The sequence below is a fragment of the Haemorhous mexicanus genome, chromosome 6 (assembly GCF_027477595.1).
Source record: "Haemorhous mexicanus isolate bHaeMex1 chromosome 6, bHaeMex1.pri, whole genome shotgun sequence".
Lineage (NCBI taxonomy): Eukaryota > Metazoa > Chordata > Aves > Passeriformes > Fringillidae > Haemorhous > Haemorhous mexicanus.
In genome coordinates this window covers 15,738,099-15,752,500 of record NC_082346.1, presented here as the reverse complement: position 1 = coordinate 15,752,500, position 14,402 = coordinate 15,738,099, and the positions used below count along the sequence as shown (strand labels likewise).

Below are 14,402 nucleotides of genomic sequence, written 5' to 3'. Positions count from 1 at the left end.
GAAAGAAACCAAAAGGGTTTTTTCTATCTCCCTTTTCACACTTTATTTTTGTCTGCCCAAATATGTTCCTCCTGATGGGCTGATGGGCACCTGCCCTGGTCCTGTCACCTCAGCCCTGCTCTGCGTGGTGCTAATGCCATGGGGAGGCTGCCAGAGTGGTTGTGTGCTGGGCACTGAAGTGACCTCAAATAATTAGTGCCGAGTTTGTGCCTGCTGCTCTGGGGGTCTTACGTATTTGGATGACCCCCATCTCTTTCATGACCTTGCTCCACAGGAGCTGCTGGACTGCAGTGCTTTGCCAAGTAGCAGCCTAAGAATTCAAGCTCAAATTAAAGCAGAAATTATTTTTGTTGCAGTAGCTTGTGTTCGATTCCTCCCCAAATTATGATCTGCTATAAGCTCTTATGCCAGTCAGAGAAGTAATTTTTTGGGGTTTATTTTGAAAGTGCTTGTCTGTGTAAGTGAAGAGATCTTGTTATTTTGAATCAGCTCAAGAGGAATACACTTTAAAAATACTGAGAGCAATGGATACAGTCTGCCACTATTCCTAATCTACCTTACTATTTTTTGCATTTCTCTGCGATGAGTGTTTGGAGGAATATTATCGTGTCTTATGATTCCTGCTAATATCGGCAGTCAGTTTTTCCACGGAAAACATAGAAATTCCATACTGCAAAAAGACCCAGCATAAATTTTCAATGCCAAGAGAAGTTGTTAAGGATATATCTTTAGATGAATAAACAGGATTGAGTTAACCTCAATACAACGGCTCTGATTTACAGTGTCTGAGGATCCGACCCATTCTCAAAAGTCTGGAAGGATTCTGTGTCTGTGTCATAATTCCTAGATTAAAAGATGCATTTCTGTTCAGTTCTATACATATTTGGGTTAGAACCACAGGCAATGGATTGTCTCGTTTATGGTTCGTGGTATGGTGAGGATAGCTGTACCAACTAAACCTGCCTGCAAATCTGTGTATATGTAATGTGTGTATCATGTTCTGTATGGCACTGCCTTTGAAATTGTTAACAGAGCCCTCCACAAATGTCCATGAGAAAATGAAACTGTTCAAATCTGGGTTTTGAAGTAATAGTCTGCATATATTTTGCACTGTTTACTTGTCTATTATAAATTATTAACAATAAACATAAGAGGGGAACGGTTACAAAATATAGCCCTGAGCAAAAAAAAATTGCACTGTTTGAGAAGACAAGGCTTCCTTACAACTGCAGATCATGTGTTTTATCCTTAATATATAGGAAAAAATGGTTCATAGATGAAAACCACAATAAGGCACCGTGTATTTCAATGGTAAACATGCTACATCACAAGTTATAAAAGGATATCTCAGCCTTTTAGCTAAAATCACTTGCAGAGGATCTAACTGGATATGCAGGGTAATGGTAAAAAATATTTAAAATCACTGACAATATTTTAAGTCTGCATTTTAGACCATTGGACTTTTTACTTTCTAATTATTTGGAAATAACTTCATCTGAGCCTTTGGTTCATGAGCTGGCTTGTGTTTTATTTTGTACTCTGATAGTTGTTCTTCATTATGTTCTTTAACACATTTAAAATTACTGACACTGAACTTTGAACACTCAGAAATGTGGAGCAATTCCGAGCCTGAGCACTCTTCACCTTTACCCTTATGATTGATTTTGCTATGCATGTTTCCTTCTCAGAGAGCAGATGCTGTATTCTATAACCTTCCATGGAAGTGGGATAGTGGAGGGTCCTCAATTACTGCAGATTATTTCTTTTTAACAATTTTGTGGTGCGTTACAGAACTGAAACCAAAAGACAGGGAGAGTTTGTAGTTTGCTTTGCAAGTGATGCAGTTTCAGAGTGCTGCATGCAGGGACTGCTGCTGCTTGATCTCTTCAAGCTGAATAGTGAAGTGGTGTAAGTTTCTCCTGTGATGATTACTTTTTAATGTTCTCTGATTCTTTTTAGTGCCTAGTCCTTAGATACCTTAGTGAATTCCTTAAAAAATACAGAACTTTATTTGGGAATCTGGTTAGTATTAAACACTTTATTTTTAAAACTAAATAACAGCTAAAATATTTGATGTTAAGTATGTCATGCTAAGACTTTGAATAACAATGTCTTATTATTTCAGGTTTTTTTTTCAAGTCAGTTAAAATTGGTAGATATTTCACCTGTGGAGCTTGTGAAAGGATAGGAGGTTCAAAGTCTCAATAAATTGAACTTTAAATTGTTTGCACTTAATAGCAGCTGATTACCTTAATTAATAGAGGAGAAAATGTTTTGTTGTACTTTATTTGATTTCTTAGAGTGTTGTAATTATTTATCTTTTTTCTTCATATTTTTGTAATGAAGGTAATTAAAATAAAAAGAAAAGCAGCCCAAGCTGTGGAGAGTTTGGGGGGAGTAAGAGATGTTACCACCCTTGCTCTTGGCCACACTGCCCATCAAATAAGGGTATTTCTCAAATATTTCCTGAGTAGATTTAGCTAGGCATGTAATCTTTTTCTGAACAGAATGCTGCTTCAAACTACCCTCTGCTTTCTCCCAGTAGTAGCTGCAGCTCTCTGGTGAATGAGGTGGCTCCTGCAGGGGTCTGTAAACACATTTTGGGGTTCCCATTGTGCACACAGGTAATCATCATATTGTATAGACCTTAGTTCAAAACAAAGCATTACTGTGCACAGTGCTGCCTTCTAAAAGCCTGACTGTAAGGATCCTGAACAAAAACCAGAACTTCTCAAAGTTGCACAAAAATGAGCGTTGTGTCTAGTTAGGTTTTATCTGATCAAAGTACTTGCGCCTTTAAAATAGTTTTGGGTTTTTGCTACCTTCCTTTCTTCCTCTGTTCCTGCTGGTGCTGTTGTGTGACTGAGTGCAGTGCACAAGAGCAACCTTCAAAGGCCAAAGCCTGGGAGCTGGCTGCAGTTGGAAAATCCAGCTTTTCTGTGTTGCACCTGAGCTCCTGTGGATGAGGCACCTGAGACAAGGCAAGCAGGAATTCCTGGTTGGAATTGTGGGGCTGCATCTTATCCTCTTCTGCAATGCTAACAGTGTGTTTAAGTAGTCCTTGTGCCTGCTTTATCCAAAGGGCTAGAATTATATCTGGCTCTGGTGCAGCTGTGCAGGGTGGAAAAAAAGCTCCTTGACCATCACTGCCATTCCTTAATAGTCCTTCAGAGAAAAGCTGATGTCAAAGACTGAGTCTTGGCTTTGCTTTTTTCTCTTCTTTTCTAAATTACCCAAAGCTGGGGAAGCCTTAAGGAGTATGTGAAGGTGATGTGCATTTTCATCAAGAAATGTACAGGAACTTTGGATGTGTGTGTTAGTAGTGAATGGAATGTCAACACAGAAGAGATAATCCATTATATCACCCTACAGTGCAAATTTTTCAAAAAGGGTTTAAGCTTCGTTTCGTTCCTGTGAACCAGAGGAAAATAGTTTTCCATGCATATATCCTACCTAGGACACTCTTTTGTAGTTTATAGGATGCCCAGAGCTACTGTAGATATAAAACAATTTCTAGTTATTAGATCTCTGCATCACCAAAATGCAAATTTCACTCCTGAATATGTAGGCCACTAGCTGAATAACCTCAAGAAATATATGGTGAAAGTGCTATTTTTCATGTATTCAGATTACCTCCTTCAAAGGTTTTCCTCAGTTTTTAATATCCTGAAAGTCCCAGTTCTGAGGCAGACTGCAGTTCAAACTTCATTTTCAGTTCTTAGAGTGAAGTCATTTAAATAAACAAATAAAAGTGGCACGTCATGTGTAGCTTGTGCCAAAGTACGCCATGTGCCAGTTAGAATTCATTTTTATGAAACCTCACATATATGAGTTTATAGCAACAACAATACAGATATGTATGCTTGTCCCTAGCAGCAAATCTGCTGACCCATGCAGTGCTTCAAATGGGTACAAGTAAAATCCCAGCACAGTTCTGACCTGTGTTTATTTTTAGTGTTTCATGAATCACCTCCTTTTGCTGTTTTTTCTATTTTACAAATAAATCTTATTGCTAAATTAACTAGGATATTTGATAGTGAGAATAAAATCTCTCATATTTCTTTTTTTATTTTTGTGTGTGTGTGTGTGTGTGAATAGCCAGATGGAAGTGTTTACCCTTTAGAGAATTTTAGATCTGATATTTTTGTTACATTTTGTTTCTTCCTGGTAATTGTGTTGGCACTTTGCTGATCTCAAGTTGTGTGTTATTACAATGGAAGGTGACAATTTGATTGTCTTCAGTTGGAGAAACAAGCCATTTTATATTCACTGAGCTGTCAGGTAACAGTACTTCACAATACTAAGAGCTCCTGGCAATGTGGTTTGGCACCTATATTTAAGTGCTTTGATGCTTGCATAACCTCTGCTGAATCAGAAATGTTTTGCCTGCTAGAAATGTTTTTAGGCTTGTAGTGTAAGGTTTTTATTAAAAGGAAAAATCTGTAACTGAGCTGCAGAGCCATTGTTTTGTGTTACATGGAGGTTCTAATTTGGTGCTTTAGTGCAACAGGCTACAGGTGAGCCTGAAACTGATACTTCATTTCTCTGTCTGCTGAGCTGTTTGGTTTGACTTACAGCTGAGAACTAAAATATGGAAAGGAGGGAGTAGGAAATGGGAGGGGGGGAAAGAAGTCTGGCTGTATTGTTATTTCTGTTCTGAAATGCAGAGAGATGGCTTGTGACCTTTCACACCTGTAGGATTGAAAATTAACTGTTTAACTCATCACACGGAATTTTAGGCAACTCCTGAAAATGTACCATAGGAGGGAAATAATATAAGAATACTTTATCTTACCATGGGAGCATGTTTCTAGTGGAGTCTTGAAAGAATTTAATGAACCTTTCAGAAACTTATGCCCACCAGGTCTAAGTGTGATCAGGAAGATTTTTAGTTATTAGAAGAACTTCTTAACTGGTCTTTCAAGGGAGAAAAAAAGTATTTTTGTCTTCTGTGTAAAGTCTCAAAGTCTAAACATGCTAAAATAAGTTTTTTCTTATTTTAGTATTTTTAGGCATCCTTTATCAAAGCCATTTATATAATCATTCAGATAAACAATTAAGTTAATCTGATCCATAAAAATATGTGGATTAGTGCTTATTTATAGCAAGCATTGTTTTCTAATTTTATTGTTAAGGATTGCTTTTATTTATATTGTATTTTCTCTTACTTGCTGCCTAGAAAACCAAATCCTAATAAGTTGCTGATGGATAAATTCTTGGCACGTTCCCTCTTGTTCCCATAATTATTGGTAAAGATAGCTGGAAGTCAGTACTGCCTTTTTTTTTTTTTTTTCTTTTTCCAACAGTAAGAAATTGGATATCCAGAGACACATGGCCCAGTCATAGGACTTTAAAGGCAGCCATCAGTGAGAAGCTAATACCAACCAATTAAACAGAGGTGGTTACGTGATGTAACATTATCAGGAGAAACAATTCATGAGTCAAAGCATTCCAGGGCATATGAGCTCCAGTCCAAAGAACAGTCTCAAGCTGTTTAAATAATGTGACAGCAATATTGTCAGCTAAATATAAACTATAGAAAATATTAACTACTGTGACTGAAGATGAGCACCTCCCAGGTGCCAAATGACTATTCTTTCACTGCTCTTTTACTGCGTTCACTGTGCGTTCGTTCACCTCAGGCATTTCCAGTGAAAGCTTCTGGGAGGGGATAAAGAGAACAGAGTATTTAGCCTGCTAAAAAGAGAGGTTGTGATTTTGGCATTTATGAATTCAAACAGACATTTTGGATTTTCACTGACAAGTCCAGAGGGGTTGTGAGGCTGTTTTGGTGTGTCCATTTTGAAGCTTTCAACAACTTGATGAAGAGACAAGAGCTCATTCACTAATCCTAGTAGTTCACCATGACTGCATGGCTGGGGAAGGTCACTCTAATGGCAGAACATAAGAAAATGACTTCCAAAAAATTCCAAGATGCTGGTTTTTTTTCCCTCATGTTCTTTTTTTTTTTTTTCCAAAGGAGAAAAAATACCCTAAAAGTTCTTCCCTCTGAGCTTTGAGGAAGTCTGAATCTGAAGTCAAACTTTGTGATTTGGATTCGTATCTATTAGCAGAAGGGTAATTTGCCTGGATTGGAAAAACAAATGCAAGAATAGCTGAGTGTGTATCTTGGAAGCCGTGGGTGTATTGCTTAGCTTGATGCTTATTTCAGCCAGAGATTTGGGTGCTCAGTTAACATTTTAGCTGTCATTTCTTGAATCACATTTGCTTCCACTCCCCCTCCCGCCCTTTTATTTCCAAGGTGGTTCCTGCGATTACCATAAACTCTCTAATCTTGCAATGCTGTTTATGATCTATATGTAACTAATTCATGTAGAATTCCTGCAAAATGAAGCCAAGGAAGAGCTTGAGGGAGTTGAGTTGATTGGCCTGAGGCCTTGCTGTGACTCAGAGCCAGGAACAGAAACAGAGATTCTCTCCCATTGCAGCCTTCTCAAGCTATTCGGGCTTTGTGCAGAGGGATTTATGTTGAGGTGTGGGGCCCCAGGAGTACAAAATCTTTTACTAACTGTTCAATTGTGCTCCTAATTCTCCTTGAAAAGAGAGACAAGGTTTCATAATTTTAGGAAATAGCTGTTTATTCTAAAATGGCATCAAGATTACAGCATTAGCTTTACACTGAGTTACGTTGCTGGGTTCTGCCTACAGAACATTATTTTACAGGGCAGAACTGCAAAATACTTTGGCTATTGCCAAAACACATTAATTTTTCTTTAAGTCTATCTGAACTATAATGCATCTCATATACCCCAAAGCTAAGTGATGATTTGTGAGGAAGGGTCCTGTAACAATGTTTAAAATTATGAGAGGAGTATGCACATTTTAAAACATGGGAAGGGATAAGATGCTGTGGCTGATTTTTAAAATTTTTTTTTTAGTTATAAACACCAGGTTAGCATAAAAGTTTAGAAGGAAATGCTTAAAAGGTTATGAGTGCTTCTAAAAATGGCTTCTTTTAATTTATTTATTTCTGGAGTCACCAAAGCACTTAGACATGTGCTTAACTTTTTGAAACCGAGTAGTCCAATTTGAAATTAGTGGACTGCTTGCATACTTACAGTTAATCATGCACTTAAGTACTTTAATCTGGCACTTTGGGGAAAAGGAATGGAGACTGTTCATAAAAGCTCTGTAAGCGAATATATTTCTAATCTAATCTGATTCCAATCTACTGTTGGAGCTGTAGACCTGGGTTATGTCTCTGCTGCAGTCACCAAAGCAGGATGAATTAGTCCATCTGAGCACCATGCTACTGTAGTTGGAGAGCTATCAGAAGCAAGCTTGTTTAAAATTAGTTTGGATATCTGAGCATTACAAAGCAGTCATTTATGTGGCTGCAGTGTAGACATGCCTTTAGGTTTATGAATGCTTTGTGAGGGTGGAGCAGAGCAGAAGCGAGAGTCCCCAGCCAACTATAAGTCTGCTTTGTCATGTATCTGTTGTTATTGCTCAGTTTATATGTTTTTGGAACAGTGTCTGGGCCATTGCATTGTTGTTAGCTGTTGTTATACTTTGTGGCTTGATTCTGAAATGTCTGGCAGCTGAAACTCCACGTCTTGCCTTAATTTCTACTGTAACATTTAATCATTTGAGCAGTCAACAGGGGTGGAAGATTTTTCAGGCTTTGGAAACCTTTCATGTCAGGACTACCAGCTAATTGTTTTGAAAAGGAGGATATGAATTTTTTGAAGAATTTGAGGAAAACCTTAGACAAAAAACCCCCCAGTATTAACATTTGCATTTAGAAAGGTATAACACACTGGATGTAGGAAGAAAGAAAAGCCATTGTTTGTCAATCTGACTGGCTGTCTTCTTTAGGGCAGAGACAATTTCTTCTCTGGTTTAAAATAAAAAAATCAGGTCATATCTATAGCAGATGAAGCTGTTTTGGATGGTGCTTAGATTTTTGTAGGTAAAAAAACCTGTAGCAGTTCAATTTTAGCTTTTCTACCTGAAGCTGACTGAAGTTGGGGTCCAATCCTTCAGGTTTACTGACCTTTTGATAAATGATCACATTTTGTTTTATGTCTCAAATTCAAAATGAGGTGGAATTTATTCTAGAGCTGGAAAATATGGATCAAGATTTTTTAAAAATTGTCAGACTTGAGTAGGTGATAGGACTTGAGTTAATTAGGGCCTTTTTCAACCTTTTCTCATACCCATTAGATATATTTTCCACCTTTAGTGATTGCTGTGTTCAGCTAATCTGTCAATTTAACCAAAGCAACAATTTCACAATGTAGTTTTCTTTCTGATTGTGTGCTGTGTAATCAATATACTGATATAATGTGAGTGTAATTTCCTCTCTTATTTTATCTCCACTGCACAGTATTATAAATAAACAGCTAAAAAAGAAAAAAGAAAGAAAAGCACCAAACAAATCTGTTGCATCTTCTTTTAAGATTGTACCACTGTAGACACTTGTTCTAGTAAAGTAGAATTGGACCCACTTGATTGCATTTAAATTTTTCATGCTTCAGCAGTTTGTCTGGGAGCACAGTAAAGAAAACCCCCCGAGCGAGGATAGTTTAGAATAATAGAACTTGATTTTGTGTATTATAGCGGCACCATTTGCGCTGCTGTAGTTAGGGTTGTGTCAGCACTTCCATTATAAACCCCTGTTTGCAGGGGTTAGAACTAGGGAGATATTTTTTATCAGAAACTTTTTAAAAAAAAAAAAAAAAAAAAATCCTTCCAGTGAGTTTAATTGATAATAGCAGAAAAAAAAATTAAAATAAATTATAATGGAAATTAGTAAATTTCTGATACGTTTTACAAGCCTTATTTATTATGAATATTGATTTTTTTTTCCTCCTCTCAGCAGAGATTTTAGCAAATGCATTTTGAATATTTTAAATATAAAATTGGGAAGTTGTTATGGCTTAAAATTTGACTGCTATTCATGCTCATATTTTAACATTGAAATATTTTAACACAACACGCTGCTCTATGGCTTAATTTTATCATAAACATAAACTACTCAACTGGGCCAGAGTCTTCTCCACTGGAATTGAATGAGACCTTGGAGTTATTGACTGAACTCTGCCTTTTGACCAGATGGAATCATGTGTTCAGAATTCTCCCAGACTGCTGGATAACACCCATCTGCAGAGTTTAAATTTGCTCTGCTTTCCTGACTGCAAACCCAGGCATAACTGGACACCCTCAAGAAAGCCATGTAAAAATGAACTGTATTCACTGAGTTGATGATTGTGCTGGCAAAAGAATGTGGAGGCCTTAACCTAACAGGTCCCTACACATCAGTCCCTTTAAACCCAATGTTCTCAATCTAGCAACCAAAAAGTTACCGTTAAATCTAGTTGTTTTAACAAAGCTTTGGAGAAAATAGAAGTGAAACACACCCCAAAAAATTATGCCACGAGAAAAGCAAGTGCCTGGGAGGCCTGCCTGAGCCTGTCTTCCCTTCCAGGCTCCAAGACTATAGGTGACTGACTAAAGTGCAGCATGGAAGGTGTCTGGCCCTGATGCAGCAGTGGGAAGAAGTGGTGGGTGGAGCTAGGAGGCACTTGAACCCTACCCTTGGTCTGTTCTTTTACTCCAGTACAGAAAAAAGTTGCTGGGCATGGCTTGAGATTATTAGTCAATGGGAGTTTTTATAATTTTATTTTTAGTGTTAACAAAGTCCCTTTTCTCTATGTAATCAACTTCACAGCAATTGAATGGAGATTTTTATTGAATTGTGTTTAAAACATCACGAAGGAGAGGAAAGTATATTATTGTACATGTCAAGGAAAAAAATGCTTCCCTTCCAGTGCATTACTAGTAGATAGCTTGGCTGAATGGTCACTTGGGGAAACACCAAAAGCCTGTTTATGAAATAGAGGTGAAGCCTTTCTAGACTAATTATATTCAGCATGTAATTTCTAAACTTCAGTATGAATTTTGATTTTCAATTAACATTCCCAATTTGAAGATAATTTTCTATTTAATGTAATTGCAGGAAATAATTTATTGGCTGATTAAGACTGAGGGCCCAGCCTTCCTTAAGAAAACAGTCCCCAACAAACCAGCCTTTAAAGCCAACTCGTAGCTTTGGACAGATTCAGCCTATTTTTGCAGCTGCAGAGTTGTGTTTAATTAGGATTGTGCAGTATTATTCATTGGTGCAGTTTGTAGTTGAAATTATTCTTAAGAGACATTTTCATTTCTAGTTTTGTGTCATGATTAATTTATGGTGAAGAAACAGCCATAGCTCTTGCTTTACACAGAAGCTCGTTCAGTATGAAACAGGAATGAGATGTGTTGAGAAGGTGAAAGAAAGGAAAAACCTTTATTGTGACTTTCGGTTCTCATGTCGGGTTTTCAAATTACGCAAAGCATGACTTATATTTTCATGTGAGTGATTGCATTAACGTGACTACTTTAATGAGAAAAGGGAAAGCAACCTTTTATTTTATCTTGGATCATAGCAATTATGAGCCAGAACCTTTTGAAGTACACTCGATAATGCCGGTTGCTGAACTCTTGGCATGTTCTCTGTAGCATCAACACAAATTCTTTAGCATAGGAAGAATGCAACGCACGGTTTAAATTCCTCCGTTCTGCTTATTGGCAACACTCATGTTAGACTCCCACTTACACTTAGGCTTCCCTAAAGAAAACACAAACCTTTTTTTCCCCACCAGTATCGAGTTTAAGAGGCAGGATTATCTCTATTTACAGAATAGTTATTCTAAATAGGTATCAGTGTTTTAATATGTTTCAGAGCACTTCAAAGCTTGTAATACTTTCATATTGAACTGTACATAATTAGATTAGTTGATCCTATATTAATTTTTTTTTCACTGTAGGATACTAAATCTGAACTCCCTCATTAATTGTGAGAAATTTAGCATTAGCTGTTAAATCCTATGTGAAACACAGGCTGCTACATAAAAACTACTGTTTAAATTGGAATTAACTTAATTATTTTTCTTTGCACTTGATATTTCCTTCACTGTAATATTCATGAAAGCATGTGACAGATTTGTAAATTTAACTGTTAGTCTCAGATTTCCAGACCCTTTAATCAGTATTTATTTGTCTGTAGAAACAGTACTAGCAAGTTAATGATTTGCTAATTTGAAAAATGCTCATGTGGTTTCCTATGTTAACTGATTTGTGCATTTTTAAAGAAATGGTATGAAATCAATTATTGTTAAAAAGCAATTAAGGTGAAGATCTTATTCCTTAGTTTCTCAGCAATTTTGGTGTCAAGGATACTCTGAAGTTACTAAGACTTGGGAAAAGAACTAATATATTTTAGCTGTCCCTTTTCAGGTTTATTAATGATTGTTTTAACAGTTGCAGTTAATCTTACTAGAAATTTTAAATGACAGTGTTTTCAGATTTTGAGTTGAAGTCAGTAATATTTTCATCTAAGTGCAGAAACTGTGGCGAAAGCTGTGTTTGCATATGAGATGGTAGTAAGAGGCCATTATTAGGAAAAGGCATTTAACATAAATCAGTGCATTTATTCATTGCACTTTTAAGTAATTCAAAGTATTTTGTTGAGCTATATCCTGTACTTCATGCCTAATATGAAAAGAAACATAATTATTTTAGGTTTTTAGTTTGAACTGTAAAATGTTACTAAGGTATCATCCATCCATTCAATAAACCTTTTAGATTTAGAATCCTTTTCACATGAGCTTCTCAAAACATTTTCTGAAAGGTAAAACTGGGCAAAATTTTAAACCATTCAAAAGCAGTACAGCTTTAAAGAGCAAAAATACTCATTTAGTAGAATTTGAAATGGATTTAAAATTTATTTTCATATATGTAGAAAGCATCTTCTGCTTGTAAGGAATGAGATCAGGTAAGCATGATGAGCTCTCTCCTTTAAAGGTTTGCTTGTAAGCTTCAGGTTGCTCATGGGAGTAAGAGATTAAAGAATTGAACTCATACAGAATCAACATGAAAATACCAATAAAATCACTGTTTTCTTATGGCTGAAGAAAATGATATTGTTTGACAAGTCCAAATGTATAGAATGATGTCGCATAACTTAACCCTGACCTTGTCTTGGCATCAAGGAGTACTTTTCCTCAGGGTTTTGGGTCCAGACTCCAAGCCTGTGCTTTTAAGAATACTTCTCTTGACTGCAGGTGACTAATTTGTTACTGTTCTAGGCAGGTGTGATGCACTTAGAGGACTGTTTGAAGCTTGATTTTTTTTTTTTTTTTGTCACTGAGCACCAATGTTTTCTTTTTGTCTCCTCCTCTTGTCTTGCAGAAGAATGTCTTCCAAGCAGGCTACCTCTCCATTTGCATGTGCAGCTGATGGAGAGGAAACAATGACCCAGGACTTAGCATCACGAGACAAGGAGGAGGGCAACAGCGATCAGCACGCGGCCCCTCATCTGCCTCTACACAATGTCATGCACAACAAACCTCACTCTGAGGAGCTACCCACCCTGGTCACCACCATCCAGCAGGACCCCGAGTGGGATGGAGTAATCTCAGCCCAACACAGGATGGTGAGTTTGGCCATCCCCACAGGGGCTTTCCAAATGTAGTGCTGTAAGAGGCTGTTCACTGCCCTTTGGGAAGACGTGTGCAGGTGTAAAGCTTTTTAAATGTTAAAGCGTCGGCAGTAGATCAACAGCGTATGGTGTAATTGTAAATTACAATTGTATAATTTACTTAAGTATACAGGTCTGTTTGAATGAGGTCATTTGATGAGTTCACCTTCTGAAAGGAAATGCATCTATTTATCATGTTTTCATTCATACCTTGATTTATGTCATAACCTTTCTAGCTCATATATTCAAGCATTAATTTCTGACAGGAGGATGTAGCTCACGACTGTTTGTCATCTGCAAAGTGTTGTGCTGAAGGAATAAACTTTAATGTATTTTTTTTTACTCATCTTTCAGAAGTAAGACCTACCAAATCTAGAATATTATATCTTTACACAGCAGCAAAAAAGCTGGCATTTTAGGTGACACAAAAGAAGCTGGCATTTTAGGTGACACAAGCATCCTACTGTGCTTTTAGGAAATTACAACTTTTTGTGGAAGGCAAAGGTGCCTATGAGTAGCTAGATCACCACTTAGTACCCAGGTGATGTTGGAAATGGTCAGAATTATTATCCCTATTCTCTTCAGCAGCCTAAATATAATTTATTTAGTGGTTGTAGCTCTGTCTCTGAATCCCCAAAACTCTGCAATAAATGGGCAGGCTGAATGGGCAGAGCATCTTAGTCAATTTATTTTCCTTGCATGTGCTCCTCAGAAGCAGAATTAGGGTATGTGGAGCAGCCAGGTGTTCTGTAAATTTAGAACATCATTATTCCAGACTCTCTGGAAAGTGACTTTCAAAAACCTTAAATTCAGGCAGTGAGCTTAAAAAGCATTTTCATAAAATTTCTTCTCAATTTCTATTAAATATCTAAGCAGATTTTTTTCAGCAAATATTTTTTTTCCAGTAAAAATCAACAGATTTTGGTAATGCTAAACACAATTGCAGATTTTTTTTAGCACCACTAACAGTAATGGATTCATTTCAAATTTGACTAGATATAATAATTCTAATGCATTAATCAATAGAGATACCAGAGTTCTTTCTGCATATTATCATGTCTGGAGTTAGTTAAATAATAGCACTACAATAAGATTTATTTTGTTAATATAGTGTTTGGTTTTTTTTTTTCTCCTAGAATCCAATTCATTCAAGAGATCAAACCAAACCAGAAAAATGCTATCTAATCTACTATGCACAATTTAACCCAGTGCAGAACTTTCTGTAAGGCCTAAAATATTCTTAGGTATTTGGGTGATTGTCATGAAGATGGCAAATCGTCCACTGCAAAATCACTTTAAAGAAAAATGATTATAGATTAGTGATTTGGAAAGGTAGTTGTAAGCTGTGTTTATGGCTTATATTCAGAATTTTGGACTGAGAGTCACTCTTTTGCCCAAGTTATGCAATAAGGCCATTGGAATAATTTTAACTTCTGTGTTATCAGGAGGACAAGCTGCATGCAGACTAGAAAGGACTGATCCAGTGTGTTGATGGGAAAAGTTAATCTGTGAATTCATCAGCTACTTCTCCATTCATTCAGAGAGGCAGGTGCACTCTTGGAATTTTGATATTAGGACACCAGTATCATAGATAAAATTACTCTGTGTCCTAGAGAGAAAGGAACTCCTAGATTCCAGCAGTCCTTCCATGCATTTTTTTTTTTTTTTTTTTTTTTTTTTTTTTTTTTTTTTTGGTTCAGCCTGTTCCTTGGACCTGGAGTGAGTTGAAATGCTTGGCCCTTGTACAGTGTGATCATTTGTGCTCTTATTGCTCTGGAGGGGTTTGCAGTCCCAGTGGCAGAGAGCAATCTCTGTTTCCTTTCCTCATGCTGCACTGTCATGTCAACACTGGCTGTAC

At 36.9% G+C, this 14,402-nt stretch overlaps 1 protein-coding gene across 11 annotated transcripts in view; it reads left to right on the top strand.

Annotated features, from left to right (window-relative positions):
* Window positions 1–14,402, top strand: part of SOX6 (SRY-box transcription factor 6) — a 371,999-nt gene that overhangs the window by 129,712 nt on the left and 227,885 nt on the right. For all 11 annotated transcript variants that reach the window (XM_059848934.1, XM_059848935.1, XM_059848937.1 and 8 more), the window contains one exon: window positions 12,256–12,499. In XM_059848934.1, the coding sequence (XP_059704917.1) occupies window positions 12,260–12,499 (240 nt within the window). In that variant the 5' untranslated portion in view covers window positions 12,256–12,259. The remainder of the gene's footprint in view (window positions 1–12,255; window positions 12,500–14,402) is intronic.